Below are 18,898 nucleotides of genomic sequence, written 5' to 3' on the forward strand. Positions count from 1 at the left end.
AGTCCTTGGGGCAATCTAGTAAGTTGAGGCACAAAAAAAATCCAAGAACTCAAAGCGTTTTCCAACTTCTTCTTATCCGAAGGCGGGTGAGACGAGGGAGCAACGGCGGTCTAGCCCTCGTCCGGTGGAACCAGTGCTTGGGCCTAATCCACGCCTCCCTGAGTTTTCAGGAGCTGGAGCGACTCCTGCCCACCTCTGAGAGTTTTATAAGGCCATGTGCCTCATTTTTGGCAGCCACATACTGCTGGAGCACCTTCAGGTCCCGCAAAGTCAGAAGAGGCCCCTTCAGGTTCTGCACTGGCAGCTTTAGCACCGAAGGGCATCTAGGGATCCAGTTTGGGATCCGGATCGGTGCCAGTCATGCCACCTCGACCTTCCCAGACACTGGTCCTCAAGCCTACAACCCCATATACTGGCATGCTTTCTCCCCCTACCGTGGCAGCGGAGGAGCAAGCATCTTATGGTGGTGAGAAGGAAGGGCTGAGGTCCTGGAACTTCAGCTGCCTATGTTGGCCGTCAAGACTAATCTCTTGACAGAGGGGCTGCACCCAGGAGCTTCCACCTCATAACCCCTGCTCCCATTCAGTGAGGCCCTCACTGACACTCTACTGGGTTCCTGGTCCAATCCCAGCACAGGGGATCCAGTGAACAGGACGACTACCCACCACTTTCACCACATACCTGGGGACCCAAGTTTCTTGATGCAAAACCTCACCCCTGAGAGCTTGGTGGCCCAAGCCTCTACCTCCCAGGGTGCGTTCCCTTACCCCCACCTGGATAGGGAATCCAAAAGGTTGGGCTCACATGGGAAGATGTTTTCTTCAACCAGCCTTGCATTGCGTCTATGAACACAGCATGTCATTTGGGCAGCTGTTCCCACACAGTGTGGGATACAGTTGCCCAAGTGCTGCCACAGGTCCCGGAGGAGACCCGGGCTGTAGTATCTCAGGCTGTTGCTGATGAGAGAGATGCAACAAAGTTCACAATTCGCTGCGGATTGGAAACAACCGACTAGCTACACAAAGGGGTTTCTTCAACACTGGCCCTGAGGCGCGATGCTTGGCTGGGGACGCATGGCTTTTCCAGCGATTTCCACGCTTTCTTGATGGGTATGCCTTTGATGGCACTTGTCTTTTCAGAGACGGGGCAGACTGCGCTAAAGTGCTTCAATAATTCTCTAGCTACAGCCCGGCCCTTGGACCTCTTCGGCAGCCCTACGTCCCTCAAACCTCCTTTCCACCCTTTTCGTGGCACGGAAGGGGCCTCGAACTGTGTCCATTCCCAGCCAGCCACCGTGCTGCCCATCCTCTGCGAGGGCATGGGATCCATCGACCTTGTGGATCAGGTGGTCAGTGTCCCAACTCACCCCTTTACAGCAGCCTCCAAACCTTTCTAGTATCACTCTTCCCTACCATGGGCTAGTTTGCGGCAGGATTCACCATCACATGCTGAGCTAGCAATCCATTTGTCATACAGGTGGGTTTTCTAGATAGTCCGAAGGGGGCTACTCCCTCTCCTTCAAGAATACCCCTCCATCCATGCCACCATCCTACGATCAAGTGACGGAGGATCATTTGTCCCTTCTCTGCAACAAAGGTATGTCTCACTTGACCAAGGGAGCCATGGACCAGGTTCCATACCAGAAGGCTATGGTTGTTATTCCCAGTACTTTCTGGTCCCCAGAAAGGAGAAGGGTCCCTGCCCTATCCTAGACCTTTGGTCCCTCAAGCTCTCCTCAAGAAGAAGTTCAAGATGCTCACATTGGCTCAGTTTCTATCTGACTTGAATCCAGGAGACTGGATGGTAGCGTTGGACTTCCAGGAAAGTTATTTTCATGTCCCCGTCCTGCCTGCCCACAGACTTTACTTGTGGTTCACAGTAGGCGACGAGCACCTTCAGTTCACTGTGTTCCCCTTTGGCCTTACCTGCTCCCCTCAAATGTTCACCAAGGTGATGGCAGTGGTGACAGCTCTTCTGTGGAGATTAGGGGTTTCAGTCTTCCCATGTCTTGACAACTGACTGTTGAAGGCGGGCTCGCACCTGGCAGTTGCCTCCTACCTGCATTCTCTTGGGTTCATTATAAACATGCTGAAGACACACCTGACTTCCTCTCAGATGCTCCCTTAAATCAGAGCGGTTCTGGACACAGTGCAGTTTCGGGCTTATCCTGCCGAGTGCGGAGTACAGGATATTCAGGCTGTGATACCGATGTTTTAGCCTCTATCCTGGATTTGGGTGAGAATGACTCTGAGGCTCCTGAGCCTCAGTGCCTCCTGCATCCTGCTGGTGACACATGCCAGATGACAAAGGCAGGCTCTGCAGTGGGACCTGAAGTTCCAGTCGGCGCTGGGGTGGCCATCTAGGGAGGTGGAGAGCAGAGGCATCTGGTCTACAGCAGAAACCTGCCTCCACATCAGCCTGTAAAATCTCTGTGCAATCTGGCTGGCAATGAAAGCCTTTCTTCCCTCTAACAAGGAAAAGATGGTGCAGGTGTTTACAAACACCACCACCACCGTGTGGTATTGCAACAGGCAGACGGGTGGGGTTGTGGACGGTTTGTCAAGAGACTGCACCTCTGGACGTGGCTGGAACAGCAGGGCATATCCCTGGTGGTTCAGCATCTACCGGGATCTGTGAACACCAGAGAGGACAAACTCAGCTGAAAATGCATAGAGGATCATGAATGGTGTCCGCCTGGAGGTGGCGCAAGGTCTCTTTCAGCAGTGAGGAGAACCTTGGTTAGATCTGTGCGCCTCTGCGGAAAACACTCAATGTCAGGAGTTTTGTGCGTTGGAGTTTCAAAGGCAGCAATCTCTCTGACACACTTTTTGTCTTGCGTGGCACTTGGGCCTCCTGTACACCTTTCTGCTCATATCACTTTTGCCCAGAGTTCTCAAGAAGATCAAGAACAACTTGGCTCAAGTAATCTTTGTGGATCCAGACTGAGCACAGGGAGTTTTGTATCCAGAGTCAGTGCTCCAGTCAAACTGCCTCTTCGGGAGGACCTTCTGTTGCAGCAGCAGGGGAGGTTCTGCACCCAAACCTATCCACTGTCCGTCTTCTTGCGTGGAGGTCGAGCCGAGACAGGTCGCAGCTTTTGACCTTCCTCCCGAAGTCTGTAACGTAATCTTGGCAGCCAGGCATCCCTCGACCAAAACGGTATACACTTGTAATTGGAAGAAATTTGTGGTGCAGTTCACAGACAAATCTGACCCCACCTCTTCTGCCCCTCTATGAGGTCCTGATGTTTATCCTTTCCCTGGTCCAGCAGGGCTTTGCTGTGGGCTCTCTTAAAGGATATTTGTCTGCTAATTTGACCTTTTTTGAGGTTGTCTGAACAACCTTCTTTGTTTAAGTGCCCTATTGTACATAGGTCCCTTAAAGGCCTTGCGCATCATTTTCCTACATTTCATTTATTATACCCCAATGAGATCTTAATTTGTTTTTGACCTTTCTGATATGCGCTCCTTTCAAGCCTCTCCACATTTGTCTTCTCCATCATATCCTATGCAGACGACACCCAACTCGTCATCTCCCTAACCAGGAACCCCATCACCGCCAAGACCAACCTCCACGCCGGACTCCTAGACACCGCCGAAGGGATGACAGCAAGTCACCTCAAACTAAACTCCAAAAAAAACAAAATCATCATCTTCAGCACCAACAAAACAATATGGGACGACTCCTGGTGGCCCACCGCCCTAGAATCACCCCCAACACCCGCCACCCACGCACGCAACCTCAGCGTCATCTTAGATTCTTCTCTCTCTCCATGACCCAGCAAATCAACTCTATCAACTCCTCCTGTTTCAACACCCTCCGCATGCTGTGAAAAACCTTCAAATGGATACTCATAGAAACCAGAAAAACCATCACTCATGCACTCATCAGCAGCAGGCTAGACTATGGAAACGCCCACAACGCTGGCACTACAGTCAATCTTCAGCAGAAACTCCAGAGGATCCAGAACGCAGCCGCACGCCTCATCTTGAACCACCCACGCCATGAACACCTCTGCACCCACCTCCGATCCCTTCACTGGCTTCCTATTGACAAAAGGGTAATCTTCAAAGTCCTCATCCACGCACACAAATCCCTCCACAACACTGGACCAGCCTACCTCAACGAAAGAGTGAACTTCCAAATTCCCACTCGCCACCTCCTCGCCGCCGACCTCGCCACAGTCCCACGCATCCAACGCACTACCTCCGGAGGCAGATCCTTCTCCTACCTCGCCCCCAAAACCTGGAACTCCCTCCCCACCAACCTTCGCAAGACCCAGGACCTCCTGTCCTTCAGAAAACACCTCATCAAGACTTGGCTTTTCAAACAGTAAAACGTCAGCCCCCTCCCCATATTGCCCCTCCACCCCCACCACCCTCCCCCTCCACCCCCCGCCCAGCGCCTTGAGACCCTTATGGTTGAATAGCGCGCTCTATACATTCTTTTGATTGATTGATTCTCAGGCTTCTTACTTGGAAAACTGCCTTCCATGTGGCCAATACATCTGCACGGAGGTTAAGTGAGCTGCAGGCATTGTCACTGAGGCCACCTATTTTTCTGTCTATCCTGACAAAGTGGTGCTTTGCACCAGGGTCTCTTTTCTGCCAAAAGTGGTTTCACCCTTTCCTTTAGGCCAATCTATCACCTTGTCTACTTTTTACGCACCCTCACATCCTTCTCCAAAAAGAGCGTTGACATCCTACCTTAATTGTACAAAATAATTCTGTGTGGATGACCAACTGTTTGGTAGGGTATGTGGGTGTGAAGGAAGGTTGGGCAGTGCGAAATCGGTCCATCTCCAGATGGGTGGTACTCTGCATTAAGATATGCTACGCACTGGCCAGAAAGCAACCCCCTGAGGTTTTGTGTGCTCATTCTGCCCGAGCTAAAGCTGCTGCAACTGCGTTAGCAAGCAGTGTTCCAGTCTTTACATCTGTCAGATGGCAATGTGGGCATCTCTGCACACATTTAGCAGAAACTGCTCCCTGGACAGTCGGGCCAGACGGATAGGAACTTTGCTCGTTCAATTCTGCGGGACTTCTAATGTGGACTTGGTTCGCAGACCCACCTCCGGAGATGGTATTGCTTGAGTATCTATTCAAAGGTACGAAATCTGCAGCCAGAAGTCCCTGTCAGATGAACAAGTTACCTACCTTCTGTAATGCCTTATTTGGTAAAAAGATTCCTTACCGACCCTCCCAACTTCCCCGCTCTGCGAACTGATTTTCTAAGTGCAGGGACCCTCCTTTTCAGGGCCTTAGTCTTGCTGCACCAGTAGTCAGTTCTTCATGTCTCTGCACTTCTGGCGTGGAAAGTCATGAAAAGAAACTGACATCAGCCCACCGCGGTGGCGCCTATATAGGACCTGCAATGTTATATCCAGCGTGGATGACAGTGGACGATCAACACCACCTAATGGCGCGCAGGGGTACTGCTCACGAAAATCTTCCGGATCCAGTCTGATGTCCGGGGAAAATTCAAAGGTAATGAATCTGTAGTTTGATATTGTCTCTACCAGATAAGGTGTTACCGAAGGTAAGTAACTTGTTCTACATTCTGACAGGTTTTATATTATCTAAAGTTTGAACTGTCATTTGTTGCCATCCTTCTTCCAGGTCCGAGATTTGCAGCCGCAGAGTCCCAGAGCAGGAGCAGCACAAACAGTACACTCAGCTTTGACTCTCCAAGTCCCACATCCACGAAGAGTCCAGGAACATCCTTGGATACTCAGCCTCTCCAGTCATCGGCCTCCCTGGACAGTTGTACAACGCTGCCTAACTCCTCTACCTCCTTTGTGCCAATTAAGTCCGAGCCCTCAGAACGTGAGTTCAGATGTTGGGAGAGGGTGGGTGTTTCCCCTTAGTCAGTTTACATGGTGAGAGGAAGGTCTTCCTTTTTAGAGATCTACCGCTTTCTAAACAGTGTAACCATGTGTATGTTTATTCAGTTTACTTTCAAATGGATGCTGTATTCATTTCAGTACCATAGTGTGTGCTGCCTGTAGATTTTTACCTGTTTGATTACCCAAAAAAGGTAATTTTAATTATTTTGGTATGTTTGTGTTCAGTTGTGAAGGTTTCTTGATATATCAGAATGAAGCTAAAATAACACTTGTAATAAGATTTATTTTTTTAACATTTGTCTTGACAAGATTACAAGCACACCTGTGTTTAAGAACCAGGTGTAAGGTTTGCTACAGCATTGCAGTACTAATTTGTCACTTAGTGTCATCTGACAAAGCTGAGGAAAGTGGATAGTAAATTGTGTTTACCTGAATCATTTGTGAAAAAGCCGTCCCTTGGTAAGAAAAATGACTTGCTCTAAGCCTTGGTGTTAAGCACATCTCAGCAAAAGGGCAGCAGGGACATGAGGACTCACTCTAGTTGAGCCTAGTTAGTGTCAGTTATACCTACAGCAGCCTGCCTGCAGTCGCCTTTGAATTTGTTCGCACAGCCTGTTTGTTTAGTGTAACCGGATGTTGTTATCCTTTAGCTCACAGAAAATAACAGAAATAAATGAAAAGGGGCGTGACTACCACTGTAGGTTTGTACCAAGACCTCCCTTGACAGTAACGTCTTTGGAACATACCTTCTTTAGCATGAGTCTGTTATAAAGTGTGGGATTTAGTGTTTCCCCTCATTGATGATTGAAACCATTACTTGGATTGTCCACCAACCTCAGGCTCCTATGTTTAGCCTGGTGTTCCTGATTTTTTTAATATATTTTTTTATTTCAAGCATTTAGTTCCTTGGATCTAGCTGGTGTTTTTCTGATGGATGCATCTTCCTGCAGATTAATCACCTTATAAATACCCCTTTATGTGCTAGAGGGATCCAGAAAACTTTCCACCAGCCATAACACTACAGCACCACCTGGTGGAATTATTATTATGATGACATCAGAGTATATTGAATGCCAGCCCGCTCATTTACTTCGCTTGTGGTGACATCTTCCGATGGTGTGACTCCTTGGATTAGTCGCCTGGAAAGTAGTTGAAGCTTGCCAGGGTGCCATTACCACTTTCGTTGGCTCCTTAGGTACACAGCTCCTTCAGGTCTGAATATAGTTCTGCCTTCGAAGTCTATTAAGTGGCGAACTTTATCTGGCAGTGTATCTGTAATATTTGTCCAGATGGACCATTTGAAACAGACCCTAAGGTAAAATACGGATGCTGGCATATATCATGATTTGCAAAACGCAAGTGGCTGGGATACTTCAACCGAAGGGGATGTCACTAATCCCTCTGGCCCTCCTTCAGAAGAGGTCTTTGTTGTGGTACTAAAAAGGTTTGGACTTGGTCCTGCCCCTTGCAGTAGCTAAGTCTAATGTCCTCAAAATGAGGAATAAAGTAACAAAAATATTTACTGAGCTGGTGAAACTAATGATTTTTCTGTCACTCAGTTTCTTTTTTTGGCAGGCCTTGTGTGATTGGTCGATGCTGTAATGATTTTCACTTGTTGATGGGTGTGGCAGTCATTACTGTTAACTCCCTCACACCACCTCTGTTCTTGTAGTTGGTTTTCATGTGTTTTAAGCCTTGTTGGAATATATTTGTTATATATTACTTATAGATAAAATTAATGTTTTTATTTTTAAAGGTTTTTAATACATACAAAAATTATTTAATTTAAAAACAAATATAGACATTCAGAAATATTTTATAACTTATTTTTCCCTCTGTGAAGATAATGTTATCTATTACCTACTTAAATTCAGTAGAGGGTGTTTCTCTATTAGTGGCTGGCCATGTGTGGTGCTTGAATTACGAAGAAAACACACAGAGGGCCAGGGAAGCAAATACAAAAAATGTTAAGTTTGAGCATTTTTGTTTAGCTTTATTTGATATATAATAAAAGGTAGTGTTTCTATGTTTGATTTGTATTTTATAATAACGTTTTCCTTTGTAATTTAGATTGGAGAGGAGTTTCTAATTTTTTTGTATGGTGCTTGAATTACTCCACTCTGGCTGGCGTAGATTTGAGCCTGTTTTGTCAGTTGTGCAACTGCAGTAGATTCATGTGCATCTTTTGTAACTAGCCATTGCCGTACTCATTTGTAGATTTGTTTTAATACATGCATGAATATGTTTTAATATGTGCATGCCCCTTCTTAAACCCTACTTAAATTGATTTTTCCCCACCCATTTAGTAGTAAATATTCCAGATTTTCTAGCCATTTCCCCTGTCTACATTTACGAAAAAGTATATCTCCGAGTACAGACCTCTCTGCACTTGTGGCAGAGCTATCCATACAAGTGTTGGGAGAGGCAGAGATTTTCAGCTAGAGATTCTGGGCTAGCATTTGAAAGTATGAGAAGTAGTACTACTGGAGTATTACTAATCACACTCACAAATTACCTTTGTAAGTGGAGCCATAATATTTCAGCCCTTGATCTTATTTAATGAAGCTCTTCTGGTACCTGTGTTGTCTGCATTAAATAAGAAACCATTTTCAAGCCCAGGAGGCTATGGAATATTACCTGACAACATTAACCAGCCTCAGATGACCCACAGTTTCTGTTGACTCACACTTCACTAGAAAATCTACTGGTGTACACTTCTCCATCAAAACTACATTTAAATACCTTTCCCGCCGCACCTCCAGATAGTTGGTAGGGCAGAGAAAATATAACTCTGACCTGGCAATTCTTCACCTCCGGCAGATGTGCCCTTCAAACGGCGATCACTACATGTCCCCTTGGCTGATATGCACATAATTTGTGGAAAATGACAAAATATAGAGGATGGTGACTGTGAGTCCATGTGAAAAAGTAATTTGCTGATCTAATCACTGACATTTTGGACACCTCCAGTTTGGATGGACTTTGTGGACACCTTAGCTTGATTATCAGCATTGCTGTCATGCTTGGTCACATTGTAGTGTGGCTTCTTAGATACCTTTCAGTTACAAGCAGCTGATAAGAGAGAAAGGCAGACTTCAAACGGGAAGGCTTCAATAACAGCAAAGTTAGGGATCCCTTACAGGGCTTATCCTCCCCAGAGAGGCAGTTCCGCCAGCCGTATAGAGAGCTTCAAGTCTAATTGCCCTTCACCACTGTTCAGCAGGGACAAAAGTCTCAACTGATTGAGGTGCCCCAACAAATATACTTCTCCTTTCAAGGCTGGGGTGAATCTGTTAGATTCTGTCAGCAGCCGCAGCGGATCCAGCTCCTACCATCTTCTGCTAACTCTTCTGCCTCAAACTCTGACCCATCCCCTCATTCTTTTACTTCACCATCTTTTGATGGAAATGCGCCCTCTATTTCTTCTAACTTGGTACATGTTCACAATATCTCACTTGGCAATCAGGTTAATGGCCAAGGGCTACACTCCATCTTTCTTGTCCCTCCTTCTGAACCGTCCTTCCACAAAGAGATGCGATCTGACACACACCTTGATTTTGAATGTGAAAGCCCTTACACTGCTGAACAAACTGACCATAGAAGTGGTGCACCGAAATGAGTGTGACAGGTTTCTACTGGCTTTACTTCTTGGCCCTGAAGAAGCATGGCAGTTTGAGAGGTGAACTGTATTGCCACCTTCTGGACTTATTAATTGGTCGGGTGATTATGAGATGCAGGCCTTAGGCCAAGGATTACTGGCTCTGAAAGTTGGTTTGTGGGGCTAGTTGTTTTCTCTGGACCTCCATAATGTCTATTTCTACCTTCAGATCCTTCCCACTCACTTTTGAGTGGCAGCTACAATCACATTTTTATGAATGTGCTGGCAGTTGTGTCGACTTCACTACGAAGGTTCGGAGTCCGTGTTTTTCCATATCTAGACTGCTGGCTGTCAGAAGCAAAGCCTTACGCATTTCTCGAAAGAACATCTTCAGCACACAGTGACCGTTGTTGAAGACTTGGTCTTTATCATCAATGTTCATAAATCACATCTCATTCCCACACAGACACTGACCATTACGGGGGCAGTCCTAAACACAATCCTCATGAAATCCTGTTCTCCACCACAAAGAGTCTCAAATATTTGGAATATGATTCCAAAGCTTCTGACACAGACAGATCCAGCTCTGCACATCTTACATGTTCTTGGTCTTGTGACCTTATGTATCCCTTTGGCATCCCATGTCAGGTGAGGGCCTTTCAGTGGTGCCTGAGAAAATGGTGACTACAGCATCAAAGGAGTCTCTTTGCTCATGTGCAGATCTTCCAGTGATTTAATCCACATCTGAGCGAATAGATGGACACCTCCAAACTAGGGTGGGTTGTCTTTTCAGCCTTCCACAGGCACGGTCTGCCGTAGTCACGTAAACCACCTCATTGGGCAAGAATACCCATCTGGGTGATATTTCAGTGCATGGCAATTGCTCTGTCTCCTCAGTGTCTGCATATAAATGTGGTGGAGCTACAGGCAGTCTGTGTTACCAGGATTACATTTCTCCCTTTCATATCAGGGAAAGTTCAGTCAGTATCTGTCAGATAAGTGTCACCAACCCTTCATCCACAGACAGGGCAGTGTGGGGGCAGAGGATCCTCTGTTGGGAGGGGATTCCTTTGTGGCAGTGGATGCAGCAATAGGAGTTCTTTTTACCAATAGCAGTTCACCTTTCAGGTTTCATCCACACTAGAGCTGACTCTGTTGCATCTTGTAGGCTGAAAAACCACTAGCTTGAACTACACTCTGAAGTGGTGGAGGTGATCTTCTTTAACTTGGAGTGTCAATATTTGGATCTTTTCGCCACAGCCTAAAAGAAGAAATGTCCCCAGTTTGTGGCATACACTTCCTTCTTAACCACTTCGCTGCCAGGCCTTTTCCCCCTCCTGTGCCAGGCCTTTTTTTGCCTATTTGGGGCAGTTCGCGCTTAGGCCCTCATAACTTTTTGTCCACATAAGCTAACCAAGCCAAATTTGCGTCCTTTTTTTCCAACATCCTAGCGATTCTAAAGGTACCCAGACTTTGTGGGTTCCCCTGAAGGAGGCCAAGAAATTGGCCAAAATACAGTGAAAATTTCGTTTTTTTCAAAAAAATTGGAAAAAGGGGCTGCAGAAGAAGGCTTGTGGTTTTTCCCCTGAAAATGGCATCAACAAAGGGTTTGCGGTGCTAAACTCAGCAGCTTCCCAGCTTTCAGGAACAGGCAGACTTGAATCCGAAAACCCAATTTTTCAACACAATTTTGGCATTTTACTGGGGCATACCCCATTTGTGCAATTTTTTGTGCTTTCAGCCTCCTTCCAGTCAGTGACCGGAATGGTCATGAAACCAATGCTGGATCCCAGAAACCTAAACATTTCTGAAAAGTAGACAAAATTCTGAATTCAGCAAGGGGTCATTTATGTAGATCCTACAAGGGTTTCCTACAGAAAATAACAGCTGAAAAAGAAAAATATTGAAATTGAGGTGAAAAAAACATCAATTTTTCTCTACTTTTTACTCTGTAACTTTTCCCTGCAATGTCAGATTATCGAAAGCAATATACCGTTACGTCTGCTGGACTCCTCTGGTTGCGGGGATATATAGGGTTTGTAGGTTCATCAAGAACCCGAGGAACCCAGAGCCAATAAATGAGCTGCACCCTGCAGTGCGTTTTCATTCTATACCGGGTATACAGTAATTCATTTGCTGAAATATAAGGAGTAAAAAATAGCTATCAAGAAAACCTTTGCATTTCCAAAAAGGGCACAAGATAAGGTGTTGAGGAGCAGTGGTTATTTGCACATCTCTGAATTCCGGGGTGACCATAGTAGCACGTGAATTACATGGAATTTCTCAAATAGATGTCTTTTTTACACACACCCCTATATTTGGAAGGAATAAATGTAGAGAAAGACAAGGGGCAATAACACTTGTTTTGCTATTCTATGTTCCCCCAAGTCTCCCGATAAAAATGATACCTCACTTGTTTGGGTAGGCCTAGCGCCCGCGACAGGATATGCCCCAAAACACAACGTGGACATATCACAGAAAACAGAGCTGTTTTTAGCAAAGTGACTACCTGTAGATTTTGGCCTCTAGCTCAGCCGGCACCTAGGGAAACCTACCAAACCTGTGCATTTCTGAAAACTAGAGACCTAGGGGAATCCAAGGAGGAGTGACTTGTGTGGCTCGGACCAGGTTCTGTTACCCAGAATCCTTTGCAAACCTCAAAATTTGGCTAAAAAAACACATGTTCCTCACATTTCTGTGGCAGAAAGTTCTGGAATCTGAGAGGAGCTACAAATTTCCTTCCACCCAGCGTTCCCCCACGTCTCCCGATAAAAATGATACCTCACTTGTGTGGGTAGTCCTAGCGCCCGCGACAGGATATGCCCCAAAACACAACGTGGACATATCACAGAAAACAGAGCTGTTTTTAGCAAAGTGACTACCTGTAGATTTTGGCCTCTAGCTCAGCCGCCACCTAGGGAAACCTACCAAACCTGTGCATTTCTGAAAACTAGAGACCTAGGGGGATCCAAGGAGGGGTGACTTGCGGGGCTCGGACCAGGTTCTGTTACCCAGAATCCTTTGCAAACCTCAAAATTTGGCTAAAAAAACACATGTTCCTCACATTTCTGTGGCAGAAAGTTCTGGAATCTGAGAGGAGCTACAAATTTCCTTCCACCCAGTGTTCCCCCAAGTCTCCCGATAAAAATGATACCTCACTTGCGTGGGTAGGCCTAGCGCCGGCGACAGGAAACACCCCAAAGCGCAACGTGGACACATCCTAAATTTTGGAAAAAAACAGAGGTGTTTTTTTGCGAAGTGCCTACCTGTAGATTTTGGCCTCTAGCTCAGCCGGCACCTAGGGAAACCTACCAAACCTGTGCATTTCTGAAAACTAGAGACCTAGGGGAATCCAAGGAGGGGTGACTTGCGGGGCTCGGACCAGGTTCTGTTACCCAGAATCCTTTGCAAACCTCAAAATTTGGCTAAAAAAACACATGTTCCTCACATTTCTGTGGCAGAAAGTTCTGGAATCTGAGAGGAGCTACAAATTTCCTTCCACCCAGCGTTCCCCCACGTCTCCCGATAAAAATGATACCTCACTTGTGTGGGTAGGCCTAGCGCCCGCGACAGGATATGCCCCAAAACACAACGTGGACATATCACAGAAAACAGAGCTGTTTTTAGCAAAGTGACTACCTGTAGATTTTGGCCTCTAGCTCAGCCGCCACCTAGGGAAACCTACCAAACCTGTGCATTTCTGAAAACTAGAGACCTAGGGGGATCCAAGGAGGGGTGACTTGCGGGGCTCGGACCAGGTTCTGTTACCCAGAATCCTTTGCAAACCTCAAAATTTGGCTAAAAAAACACATGTTCCTCACATTTCTGTGGCAGAAAGTTCTGGAATCTGAGAGGAGCTACAAATTTCCTTCCACCCAGCGTTCCCCCACGTCTCCCGATAAAAATGATACCTCACTTGTGTGGGTAGGCCTAGCGCCCGCGACAGGATATGCCCCAAAACACAACGTGGACATATCACAGAAAACAGAGCTGTTTTTAGCAAAGTGACTACCTGTAGATTTTGGCCTCTAGCTCAGCCGCCACCTAGGGAAACCTACCAAACCTGTGCATTTCTGAAAACTAGAGACCTAGGGGGATCCAAGGAGGGGTGACTTGCGGGGCTCGGACCAGGTTCTGTTACCCAGAATCCTTTGCAAACCTCAAAATTTGGCTAAAAAAACACATGTTCCTCACATTTCTGTGGCAGAAAGTTCTGGAATCTGAGAGGAGCTACAAATTTCCTTCCACCCAGCGTTCCCCCACGTCTCCCGATAAAAATGATACCTCACTTGTGTGGGTAGGCCTAGCGCCCGCGACAGGATATGCCCCAAAACACAACGTGGACATATCACAGAAAACAGAGCTGTTTTTAGCAAAGTGACTACCTGTAGATTTTGGCCTCTAGCTCAGCCGCCACCTAGGGAAACCTACCAAACCTGTGCATTTCTGAAAACTAGAGACCTAGGGGGATCCAAGGAGGGGTGACTTGCGGGGCTCGGACCAGGTTCTGTTACCCAGAATCCTTTGCAAACCTCAAAATTTGGCTAAAAAAACACATGTTCCTCACATTTCTGTGGCAGAAAGTTCTGGAATCTGAGAGGAGCCACAAATTTTCTTCCACCCAGCGTTCCCCCACGTCTCCCGATAAAAATGATACCTCACCTGTGTGGGTAGGCCTAGCGCCCGCGACAGGATATGCCCCAAAACACAACGTGGACATATCACAGAAAACAGAGCTGTTTTTAGCAAAGTGACTACCTGTAGATTTTGGCCTCTAGCTCAGCCGCCACCTAGGGAAACCTACCAAACCTGTGCATTTCTGAAAACTAGAGACCTAGGGGGATCCAAGGAGGGGTGACTTGCGGGGCTCGGACCAGGTTCTGTTACCCAGAATCCTTTGCAAACCTCAAAATTTGGCTAAAAAAACACATGTTCCTCACATTTCTGTGGCAGAAAGTTCTGAAATCTGAGAGGAGCTACAAATTTCCTTCCACCCAGCGTTCCCCCAAGTCTCCCGATAAAAATGATACCTCACTTGCGTGGGTAGGCCTAGCGCCTGCGACATGAAACACCCCAAAGCGCAACGTGGACACATCCACAATTTTGGGAGAAAACAGTGCCTACCTGCGGATTTTGGCCTGTAGCTCACCCGGCGCCTAGGGAAACCTACCAAACCAGTGCATTTCTGAAAACTAGAGACCTAGGGGAATCCAAGGAGGGGTGACTTGCGGGGCTCGGACCAGGTTCTGTTACCCAGAATCCTTTGCAAACCTCAAAATTTGGCTAAAAAAACACATGTTCCTCACATTTCTGTGGCAGAAAGTTCTGGAATCTGATAGGAGCCACAAATTTCCTTCCACCCAGCGTTCCCCCAAGTCTCCCGATAAAAATGATACCTCACTTGTGTGGGTGGCCCAGGTGCCTGCAACATAATAAGGCCCAAAACCTGAAGGGATAGCACAGCAAGTTTATAAGGGCATATTCTTTTATACATCTTTAGACGGACTCTGCTTTGGGGACCCACATAAGTGAGGTGTCATTTTACTTGGGAGACTGAGGGGAAAACTGGGGAGTAGGAATTTTGTGCTGGAGCGGTGATCCTACTAAGAAAAATCAGGAAAATATGCTTTTTTATGCAAATTGTGAGGTTTACAGAGGAGTCTGGGTAAGAAAATGTTGGGGGAGCCACACAAGCCACACCTCCCTAGACTCCTTGGGGTGCCTAGTTTTAAAAAGTTTCTGGGTTTTGTAGGTTTCCCTACATGACGGCCGCACCCAGGACCAAAAACATAGGTGGGCCCTCCCCCCCAAACACAGGTATTTTTGGAATATATCACTTTGATGTGTGCACATACGTCCGTGATGTGCCAAACACTAAAATTGTGAAAAGAAACACACTTAGGTTATGTGAAGAAGACCCCTCACCCACCAACCAAGTTGGTGGCATGCTTCATCATCGGGGTCCCACCTGAGGCACCTAGCGTGTCTCAAGTGTGCTGCGACGCCTGATTACAGCGGAGCAGGTTTTGTCATTTGTACCACACATACTGGTTGGATTTGGCACGAGGGTGAGTGATGGTTCAGTAGATCAAATTTTATTAACAAGAGATTTCACAAAAGTGAAATGCACTGGTAATAACTGAAAGGCCAAAAAACTGAACCAATGACTCACAGCTCGTGAGCTGTAAAGCCACGACAAGGCACCAACCGCTTTACAGTCCATTCACACACCTTTCATACATGACATGCACTAGACCATTCACGCCGCCAGCCACGGGCCCAGCACATTACAAGACTCGCATCCACAGACCGCGCCAGTCAAGGGCCCATCACTTTCATACGCCCACATGCCTGATACAGCAATCACACCAGCTGATGAGTGTGTGGACTGGCGTTTGGCCGGCACTGCCAGCCAAGCGCCACCCCACCCACACCGCCAGCCCAGCGCCACCCCACACACACCGCCAGCCCAGCGCCACCCCACACACACCGCCAGCCCAGCGCCACCCCACACACACCGCCAGCCAAGCGCCACCCCACACACACCGCCAGCCAAGCGCCACCCCACACACACCGCCAGCCAAGCGCCACCACACCCACGCCGCCAGCCAAGCGCCACTCTACACATGCCATCCCCTTTTTTTTGTTTTTAAACAACAAAGAAACCACTAATCATAAATTAGTACAAAACTACAAACACAAAAGCTCTAACTGAATACATGACTAATGCCAACCGTGAAACCGAACATATAAAAATATAAAACACCAGTTTACGCTCACGGAATTTCCCAATAATTCTTCTGTGTGTGGTAGCTCCTGAAACAGCCACCCACACACAGCCCAGGCTTTGAAGGACAATCAGGGCAGTACATCCTAGTCTCCTTCCTGATACCTCTTCGAGCACAGACTCTACATCTCTTAGCAGGAAAGTTTTTTTTGGCCGTGGGAGGAATGTGCTCAGCAAAGTGACGATCTTTCAATCTAGCCACATCCTCCACCACTGCTTCTCTAGGAACTCTTGCCTGTTCCAGCACAACAAGGCTAGCTATGATAGACTCCTGAAATTTCACAAATGTCATCCTTGACTCTGGAGAACTATCCTTAAACACAACAAAAGCATTAAAAGTTGCCAAGTGGAACAAGTGAAGCGCTAATTTCTTATACCACACATAAGACTTACGAGCAGCAGTGTAAGGTTCTAACCTCTGATCTACTCTATCAACACCACCCATGTGCTTATTATAGTCTAAGATGCACACAGGTTTGCGCACTTCGGCAACCTGACCCCAAACAGCCACAGGTGAAGTACTCTCATCATGGATGGTGCTTAGCATGTATACATCCCTCTTGTCTACAAATTTCAGAGCTAGCAGCTCATCATTCCGCAAGGCACTGCACTGTCCCTTCTCAAGTTTTTTACAGACAAGCTCTTTTGGATAGCCTTTCCGATTAGAGCGGATTGTGCCACAAGCAACAGTGTCCACTCTGAACAACTCCTTGAACAACCGAACTCCAGTGTAGAAGTTATCTACATATAAATGGTGACCTTTGTTAAACAGTCGTCTACCAAGTTCCCACACAATTTTCTCACTAACTCCAAAAGTGGGAGGACAACCAGGGGGGTCAATATTGGAATCCCTACCAGTGTAGACCCGGAAATTATAAACATATCCTGTACTACTTTCTGACAGCATATACAATTTAATTCCATACCGTGCCCTCTTGCTAGGAATGTACTGCCTAAAAACCAAACGACCCTTGAACAGGACCAAAGACTCATCTACAGATATTTCTTTCCCTGGAACATAGATCTCTGAAAACCGATCTACCAAATGATCAAGGACAGGTCTAATCTTAAAAAGACGGTCAGAATCAGGATGATCTCGTGGCAAGGCTAAAGCATTATCTACAAAATGCAACATCCGAAGAAGAAGCTCATACCGGTTACGACTCATGATGGCAGGAAATATAGCAGTTGCCATCAAGGGACTAGTAGACCAATATGAAGACAGCGACGGCTTCCTTATCAGCCCCATCAAAAAAGTTAAACCCAAGAACTTTTTCAACTCTTCCAGATTTGTGGGAATCCACCGGCTAGCTCTAGAGTGTGGCCTAAGTCTGGCAGCGTTGTCCCTCAAAAACTGCTCTGCATACAAATTAGTCTGCTCAACAATCTCTTCCAAAAATATATCGTCCATAAACAACTCAAAAAAGTTGACGGGCAAAAAGTTTTCCGTATTAACTCGACACCCTGGAAAACCAGTAAACGCAGGCAACTGTGGCTGCTCCATGTTTGGTGCAACCCATGCGTCAGGTCTTCCAATGGGAAGCCTTTCAGCCGCTGGCTCCTGCACCATTGGCACATCACTGTCCTCCTCTAAAACAGGCCCTTCATCAGCACTGAGAGTGGCTTCATCATCAGATGATTCATCTCTGACAGAAAATTCACTTCCAGAATCCTGCACTTCCTCCTCTGCCTCAGATGCAGAGTCAGTCTCATATTCATGGTCAGAAGATGACTCAAAAAGCACACTAACAACCTGCTGAGCGGTCATCCTACGGCTGGCCATGATCCTTCCTACTAAAATTAACTGGACAAATACACCACCAACAACCAGCACTGTGTAAGATAAGTAACAAAGTATAGGTTTATCACTAAGAATTATAAACTCAAAAACTATACTGCTCACTTGCCTGAAAAAGCTTGACTCACCAGCAACTACTCTGCACAGCCACAGCAATCACCAACGATATCCCACTAAAAAGAGAAAAAAAAAAAGCAAATTAGACATAAGACAACACAATAATCATTGTGCATAACTCTAAGGACAATTTCACACACAATCCTGCATTCAGTACACCACCTACAAACATGTCATTCATGCATTGCAACAATACTCACTTGGAGTAAATTTATTTACTTACCTAAAACATGCAACTACGCAAACCGCAGGACAACTACTGCCAAAACTGCAACAAGCCACAGCAAAGTCAGCAAAAGCTTTGAACTAAAACAAAAAGGAGAAAAACTGTTATTATCATAAAAGTAAATACTTCGCCAGTTGACAAACACTCCGCCACTAACCATTTTTTCATTTTCCCGTGTCTAGTCTTCTCTGCTTGGGGGAAGATGGGCCTAAAAAAAGAAATAGGCCAATCTACCCCCAAGGGGAGGGGGCAGAAATCACCCAGATTACATTGCACCCTTTGGGGGGGGGCGACCCTTGCCCAAGGTGCCACACCCCCACACAAAGCACACACACACATACATAGTATCCCTGGCGCTATGGGGATTCTGCCCCCCTTGGGGACAGAAAGGCCTAAAAAATAGGCATATCTGCCCCCTAGGGGGGCAGAACTGCCCAAAAATACATGTGGGCCCCTGGGGGCGACCCTTGCCCAAGGGGCCACCCCCCAACACAAAAAATAAAAATCAACAATAAAATCCCTGGTGT

General features: G+C 46.6%; 1 protein-coding gene across 1 annotated transcript in view; it reads left to right on the plus strand.

Moving 5' to 3' along the window:
* E2F4 (E2F transcription factor 4) overlaps positions 1-18,898 on the plus strand; it is a 281,939-nt gene that overhangs the window by 220,240 nt on the left and 42,801 nt on the right. The window contains exon 7 of the mRNA XM_069217276.1: positions 5,619-5,825. Coding sequence (XP_069073377.1) covers positions 5,619-5,825 — 207 coding nt within the window. The remainder of the gene's footprint in view (positions 1-5,618; positions 5,826-18,898) is intronic.

This window comes from Pleurodeles waltl, chromosome 12, assembly GCF_031143425.1.
Source record: "Pleurodeles waltl isolate 20211129_DDA chromosome 12, aPleWal1.hap1.20221129, whole genome shotgun sequence".
Lineage (NCBI taxonomy): Eukaryota > Metazoa > Chordata > Amphibia > Caudata > Salamandridae > Pleurodeles > Pleurodeles waltl.